The sequence below is a fragment of the Micropterus salmoides genome, unplaced genomic scaffold (assembly GCF_014851395.1).
Source record: "Micropterus salmoides isolate LMB-PRFRI ecotype aquatic unplaced genomic scaffold, ASM1485139v1 Ms_hic_scaffold_2682, whole genome shotgun sequence".
NCBI lineage: Eukaryota > Metazoa > Chordata > Actinopteri > Centrarchiformes > Centrarchidae > Micropterus > Micropterus salmoides.
The window spans coordinates 1-7,736 of record NW_024041909.1 but is presented as its reverse complement, the minus strand read 5'-3'; the positions used below and the strand labels follow the sequence as shown (position 1 = coordinate 7,736).

Here is a 7,736-nt window from a genome sequence, read left to right as displayed (position 1 = left end):
GCTGGTCTGTCGGAGCAGAAGCGCTAATTTTCGCCTTTGGAAGTGTAAGCCGCATTTCAGCGGTACCAACATCGGCGCCATGTTGACGAAGGAGGAAGGCGGTTAGTCAACACGCCGGGGACGTCACATCCGGTCTTCATCAACGCTGTCAAAGCTAGCAAGCGTGCTACATTTTTAATGAGATATCAGCCGCTAGTTTCTTCATAACACGACGTTATTTGTTGTCTAACGGTTTGTGGATGTGGTCCTAATTGGCAGTTGATATGCTGTAGCTGCGTGAATCGGAGAACCTCACTTAAAAACACAAGTCGCAGCCAAAGGAAGAACACGTTGTCGTCTTTGTCAAGGTAACCTAAACCGCCAGTTAAGTGGGTCGCTAGGTCAAGAAACGCCATCTGGCTTTAGCACAGTTTTAAGAGAAAACCCCTTGATCTCGTGCTCAGGATGCCATGCCACAATCAGCAGCTGAACAATGTGAGCAGTGGCCAGGAGCACCCAATGAAGCAAGTGCGATTTGCTAACAGCGCCAACAGCACTGTGCCTGCGGTGCTGTCCAACTCTGAACCCACTGATGCCACCATACAGCCTGACAGCCAAGATAACCTGGGACCTCAGCTTAAACTGCTCCCTCTGAATGACCAGATCCGTGAATTACAGACCATAATCAGAGACAAGTGAGTCCCCACTCTCCTATCATGACATACAGATCTCAACCAATCTGCTGCTCACTTAGCATATTGCATCTAATCTGTGTGTGTGTGTGTGTGTGTGTGTGTGTGTGGGGGGGGGGGGGGGTCACAGTGAACTTGAACCCAGGTCTCTCACACCAAAGGCATGTGTCTTATCCACTGCACCATCACCACCTGATATGAATATGATTGCCAAGCAGAAGAAGCATTTATTAATTGGTCATTTCACTCCAGAATCTGAAAAAATTAAAAATAGAAAAAGGCAACATACCTTTATCGTAATTAAAGTCCTATGCAGTATAGTCTCATATAACTGTATCAGAAATATGCAATCAATCTGATGGGTATCAGTACTGATCCTGATTTAATGAAACCATGGTATTTATCACACAGGGTATGTGACTGATCAAGGTTAACCTCTGTCTTGCCAGCGGGACAGTTAATGGAAACGTCAAAAAATGATGCAGCTTTAATACTATTTCACTCAGTGTTAACATCACATTGTTTATAGTCTGGAACAAGCTGATAAAGGATATACAGTGGATGTTGTTTTGTCAAGACAGTGTGGAATAAAATTACTTTCCTACCTTTTAAAGCTACTTAAAGGATTGGGGTGTCGGAATGACTAGTAGGTGGTTTTGGAATCCGTGCAGTAGGCGAGTTGTTGGAGGAAACACCTGTGGAAACGTGAGTCAGAGTTGGTGAGAATGGTTTGGAAATAAAGTCCCCTCTCGTGTTTCCACAGTCGTCTTCCTGCAACAAGTCCCCACTCACAAGAGAGAATTTATCCTTGAGTAAGACTTTAATTTTGTTGTCGAAATGACTTGTAGGCAGGATGCAAAATTAGCACCGGCCAATTGCTAAATTATGCAAATGTCTGGTCGATTTGGTCTGGTGGGTAAAAAAACAACGGTCATCTATTGAGTGGCTGGTACTCTCTAAACATTCACTAGCCCTTTGGCCGGTGGACAAAAAAGCTAACTTTGCACCGTGCTAGTGGGTACAAAATGTTTCTGAAACTGGCTTCAGCCGGCAGCCGCAAACCAACTGCAGTAGCTACAAGATATTCCTTTGGGGAAATTGTGCCCGTCAAAATTCCTTCCACAAAAGTGCTTCAGATTGTTATACCAGGTGTCTGACAATATCATGGAAAGGATCCCTACGTGTGACACCCGATGACACCCTTTGTTTTTAATAAGAAACACAAATCTCACTCAAAGACAATTCTTGCTGGTGGAAATAAGGGAAAAGAGTTTGTTGTGTACATAGAGGAGCTGCTAGCAAGATTTAATTTCCAAACTTTACTTTAACACAACAAACTGTTCTCACCAACTCTGACTCACGCTTCCTGCAACAACTGCCCTACTGCTCGGATTCTAATCTTTTTGTACCAAAAAATCTTTTCGACACCAAAATATGTAAAAATATAGCCCAGGTTTAAAATACTGAAATTATCCTTTAAAGGATAAAGAAAGGAAACTGGATCTTAAGGAGTTAAACACTGTTTCTTAGTCACTATTCTGTTTATGCTATAAACCCTCTACAATGATTTAATGTAATATTTTGCACAAGCATAAAAAGAATATTGGTGAATGAACATCTCGACTTACTGTTAGGAGGTTTTGTGTTTTACCTTACCTTAAACAGAGGAATGATCCCAATCACCTCCACACAGTGAAGTAAAGATTTGAAATGAAAAGAGATCTATAGATATAGGATCATTGCCCGCTATCGGCCAATACGGTACATTTATCTTATGTATCATAACAGGAGAGAAAATGTGGGTTTGGTTCATCCTGGGTGAAAAGTACATCCTGAACGATTAAATCAAATGGCTATATTTGTATTTTCAGGACAACTAGCAGAGGGGACTTTGTGTTTTGTGCTGATCGACTGGTAAGATCATGACTTAATACTACATATTGTACATGTGTGTATGTTTATAAGCTACATGCTGTAAGCTTTTTCTGTCTCCAACAACAGATCAGACTTGTAGTTGAAGAGGGTCTGAATCAGCTCCCCTACTCAGAGTGCACTGTGACTACGCCGACAGGTGAGGATCTCCTTCTCTAACAACAAAGTCAACGTTTAGGTTTAAAGGTTGAATCTGAGCTCCAACATGTACAACCCCCTCCCCCAACCCACCCCTGACAAAACTCGATAGATCTGGCCAATTATCATAACATAAATGCAAAAATAAGTGTAGGACTCCGGCATGTATGTGAGCAGCTACTTGTGATTTGTTTCCCCCCCTCAGGGTACAAGTATGAAGGTGTCAAGTTTGAAAGAGGCAACTGTGGAGTCAGCATAATGAGGAGTGGTAAGTTTAACCTGCCATAGCTCACTACCAAATTAGAGTCTTTCCTTTGTGAGGGCATGTATTTTATCTTCCATGCATATGTGATTTGTGCACTCGTGCTCTGCACATATTCATCAGGCCAGGCTACTCTGTGCTCTGGATCACACGCTTTTTGTCTTTTCTTTTCTCTCAGTGGAATTGATTGATCATGTTAATACTAAATAGTACAATAGAATAATGTTAACTCTGACATTGAAACATACATTTCTGTACTTTGCAGAGCATGTTCTCTGAAGGCGTCAGCAGAAGTAACTCGCTTGTTCTTTGTCCTTCAGATTTAATGAGACTGTCAAATGCACAACCTTAATGCAGTTACTGCAAAACCTGTAAACGGCTGTAAAATGTGAAACGTGGGCTTGTTGGACACAAAGCTCAAATACTTCATCTTAAAGGCAACCACCATAGGCAGTGTGCAACACCCGCGCCTATTGTTTTCTATGCCAGTCCAAACAACAGTGGAATCCTGACATGTCCTTGTGGGTTGGCGCTTATCAACATGTCAGGACACAACGCTGTCCTATTTCTGAGTAACACAACAGCATCCCAGAAAAGCAGCGATTTTATCACATTTGCTCCTTAGATCAGTAAATCCAGGCTTCTGTACTTGTACTCTCTATGTGGTGCGTCCGGTGTGTTCTGTGAATATACTGTGTGTTGTCCATTGCACTGTGCATGTTTATAGAATGGTGGGCTATGTAGACCTTTGCACACACAGTTGACTTTGTGTTCAGAGACATACAGAAGTGTCTTCTGTAAGTGTCTACATTTACACACTCATTTTTACACACATTTTTGTAAATATTTGATTATATCTTTTCATATGACAACACTGAAGAAATGACACTTTGCGACAATGTAAAGTAGTGAATGTACAGCTTGTATAACTGTGATTTTGTTGTCCCCTCAAAATAACACATCACATAGCCATTAATGTCTAAACTGCTGGCAAAAAAAGTGAGTACACCCCTGAGCAAAAATGTCAAAATTTGGCCCATTGTGTCAATATTTTGTGTGGCCACCATTATTTTCCAGCACTGCCTTAACTCCATAAGCAGAGGTAGCATGGGTGCGGCTGACGAAGGGCCCCGGCTGGTAGGGGGCCCCCCTACGTGGGCCATGAAGTTTGGTCAGTTGATTGTTGTCGACATGGATGAACAACTGCGCTACATGCAGCTTCGCTGTACCGAGAGAATTCAGCAGCTGTTATCAAATGAACCAGTCCCTTCACTCATGGTTTCAATGGTAAACTATCACAAGAATGACAGTTACCAACAAAAATACTATATTCTAAGGAGACACGTTTTAATAAGCATAAATCATAAAGTAACATTTGTATTTCAAACAAATGGCAAACTTATTAGCACATTTTAACAAAACTCCCTTCATCCTCATGCATCATGAGAATTGTGAGGGACGGACGTAGGCTGCGTTTGTGCAATGGTTTATTTATGCCGTCAAAGTCCACTGGAAGACACAGAAGCATTTCAGCAGCGGAGCATGTCGCCTGCCGCATGTTACTGACTTGTTTTTAAAATGTCCTTTTTGTGCTTCTACTACCTTCTTCAAAGCTCTTTATGACCCAATTTTGTTCCTCGTCGTGACAGGTGCATCTAGCAACTACCACAGGGAGCATTTCAGAATAAGACGTGTTGCCTGCCAGATTTTGCTGACACATTTAGATTTTGGTGATTAGTGCGTTTCTTTTTGTCTAACTGTGTTCATTGTTGATATCCAATCAGAATTCTGTACTAGGTATTTTATTTTGAAAATTGACTGGATTCTCTGCCGTTTTTTGTGTCTGACTTGCTGCCCGGTTCATCTGCTCTGTGCTGCTTGATGCTGGGACGCTTCTGGGACGCACTGCAGTGCTTCTGGTTTGAGCACAAACATTGACTAGAAAGGCTGCGATCAGCTCTGGCAGCAGCGACGCAGATGGACTCAGTGGACTTTTCCGAGTGAGTCCGGGGTCATGTATACTTGGTTTAAATGACCTGGTAGTAGGTGGTCCACTGTGCTGAGAGTCTAGCTACGCCCCCGCTTAACTCTCTTGGGTTTGGTGTTCACCAGAGCTTTACAGGTTGCCTCTGGAGTCCTCTTCCACTCCTCCATGACAACATCACGGAGCTGGTGGATGTACGCTCCTCCACCTTCTGTTTGAAGATGCCCCACAGATGCTCTATAGGGTTAGGTGGAGATTTGCTTGGCCAGTCCGTCACCTTTACCCTCAGTTTCTTTAGCAAGGCAGTGGTCGTCTTGGAGGTGTGTTTGGGGCATACGCGTAGGAGCCATTATACATGAGGGGGACATGCCCCCCCCACCCCCCCCCCCCCCCTATGTTTTGTCCCCCTCACTTTTTTCGGCGATTTTGGAGATTGATCATAGCCAGGCGGTTTGAGTGAATAGTTAATCAATCAGTCATACACTCTGCATCAATATGATTAAACGGTTAAAACGCGGACAGAAATCATGTGGCCTATAGACATGCAACAGAAGGCAAATGTGGTGCTGAAAAGTTTGCTCAAGCAGGTGCGGCAAAGTGCCTCAATATTATGTTTATTTTGTGCTGTTCTTTTTGTACCTAAAGACAGCAGTGAGTACGCCTGCTGCAGGGTGGGTAGTGACTTGTTACAACTAACGTAATTTTGCAAAATTAATAAATAAAATAAAAAAAGTAATTGGCACCTTTTCACATTCCTTTTTTAAACTGTAGCCTACTTTTACTCTTTACTCCAGTATTTTCTGTGGGCCAGTAATTTACTTTTAATTTCGCTACATTTTCCATTCATACCTTCATAACTTCACCAGTCTGTAATCTGCAATAGGCATCCTAACCGAAATGAGCAGTCAGCCAGGCTGTGTGCACACAGTTACTGCAGAAGAGATATGAATGAGCTGGGCAGATGCAAACATTTAGAAAATCAGGCAAATACCTTTTCAGTTCAAGGCTTTATTGTTCTACTGAAACAACTGAAATCCAGTGAGCCACACCATAGCACTGGTGGCCTGTTGGAAAGCAGCCTGCGTCGCTCTTTAACAAGCCAGCCGGCACCTACTTTCACTTTCCATTAACGGCGCATTAAAAGCGTCTTTAGTCTCTGCAGAGAAAACGTAAACTTCACACTGTAACATCCATTTTCAACAACAGAATCCTGTTATCGAAAAGATGTGTCGATAAACAGAATGTCGCCGGTGACACAAATCTTGGCTTTCACTCAGCAGCTACCAGCTGTTATTTATTCAGGAAACAATCATTTTTGAGATGCGCAGAGAGAAATATGGTAAAACAGTCCTGTTGGGCTTTACGCATGACGCACAGCTTCCTCTGTATGTCGGTTTACCTGCTTCAACAACGAGCTTCTCCATGTTACTGCCACAATAATTCTTTGCGTTGCAAAGATTATTTAGATGCTTTAGGAATAATCAGATTTTTTGGCTGCCTGTGCTGCTGCAAAGCAGGTGGTTTGGTTGGCTACATGTCCATAATAAAGATACAGGCAACAAAAGTCGGGGGCTGCAAGCTGATATTTTAAAGTGATCTTATCAACACATTCATGGAGATTTAAAAAGAAAAATAATTATTAAACAGAAATAGCTAAAGATAATCAACCAGCAAAGCAAATTGCATTCCCTAGAATAACCATGTTGTTTCTAGGGAACAAACCTGATGAACAGCAGATGAAATATATTATATTTATACATGAGTAGGTTTGTCATTTTTTTCTTTTCCTTTTTATGGGAGTAATTGTACTTTTTCTTGAGTAAAGACTTTGTACTCTACCCACCACTGGCCAGCGGCACCAGTACTAGCGCTGACACGGAGAACATGAGACAGACAGCAGAGATGAGGCAAGAGCAGAACAGAGTCAAAGCCAGCACAGTCCACAGCAGCAGTTTATGGTAAGATTGATGATGATATGGATTATTTAGTTATCTACTCAAGGGCTCAGCTGAAGTGATTACTTTACTTTAGGAGTGTCAGAGGGATGTTTGTAGTTTGAAAATGTATTTCAATGGCTCATTTAGTTATGTACTCTACTTGCATAAAAAATCGCAAGAATGCAGGAATAAAGGTCTCTAAATACCCAGAGGCCCCAATAAATGCTTTGTTGGAGAGCGGGTTGACCAGGGACAAACCTGGGCCACTTTTTTGCCTCCGTCTGTGACCATCCTTGACCTTAAAAACTTGTGCATGAGGTGTGTAGTGTCTCTGCTACGTGCCATAAACAATTTGAAAGTAGTCAAAATGTTCACAGAGAGACGAGCATCCTGCAGTATTTAGGAGGAAGAGGTCAGAGGTCACAGGAGCAGAAATAACTGAGGAGACGAGCTTCTAAGTTGTATGGCTAGCTACTAGACGTAGTATTTCTAAAACTCACGTAGTAAAAAGACTTTGTTATTCCAATGCCATGTCATCAAGTTTCAAGTGTAACACCAGGATAACTAAATACATTAGTACTGTGGCTACATTAACTAGCAGCTGTTCCATGGTTTTTATGGTATGTAGTTGGTTTGTTCTAGTTATATTATACTCCCTCTCTCTGACCCTCTCCCTCTTCGAGTTTTCATAATCTCCCCTCTCCAGTCTGTTCTCCATCTTCTGTCTACAAAGACCCTTTTCAGCCATAATACGTACATTCTGTTTTCAAAAGTCATTAGAAATGAGCATTTAATCAGAATCGGAATCAGAA

At 42.1% G+C, this 7,736-nt stretch overlaps 1 protein-coding gene across 1 annotated transcript; it reads left to right on the top strand.

Moving 5' to 3' along the window:
- Window positions 1-213: 213 nt before the first annotated feature.
- On the top strand, window positions 214-3,029 carry LOC119919355 (uracil phosphoribosyltransferase homolog). The gene is made up of 5 exons (XM_038739758.1): window positions 214-347; window positions 444-674; window positions 2,543-2,585; window positions 2,673-2,742; window positions 2,947-3,029. The coding sequence occupies exons 2-5, from the start codon at window positions 445-447 to the stop codon at window positions 3,027-3,029; spliced, it is 426 nt and encodes a 141-aa protein (XP_038595686.1). The 5' UTR covers window positions 214-347; window position 444.
- Window positions 3,030-7,736: the final 4,707 nt, after the last annotated feature.

Excerpts from the sequence above, each read along its gene's own strand:
- LOC119919355 (XM_038739758.1), top strand. The coding sequence starts at position 445 with ATGCCATGCCACAATCAGCAGCTGAACAATGTGAGCAGTGGCCAGGAG. Across the intron at positions 2,586-2,672 it reads TGTTTTGTGCTGATCGACTG|ATCAGACTTGTAGTTGAAGA; the intron begins GTAAGATCATGA and ends CTCCAACAACAG. Across the intron at positions 2,743-2,946 it reads CACTGTGACTACGCCGACAG|GGTACAAGTATGAAGGTGTC; the intron begins GTGAGGATCTCC and ends TCCCCCCCTCAG.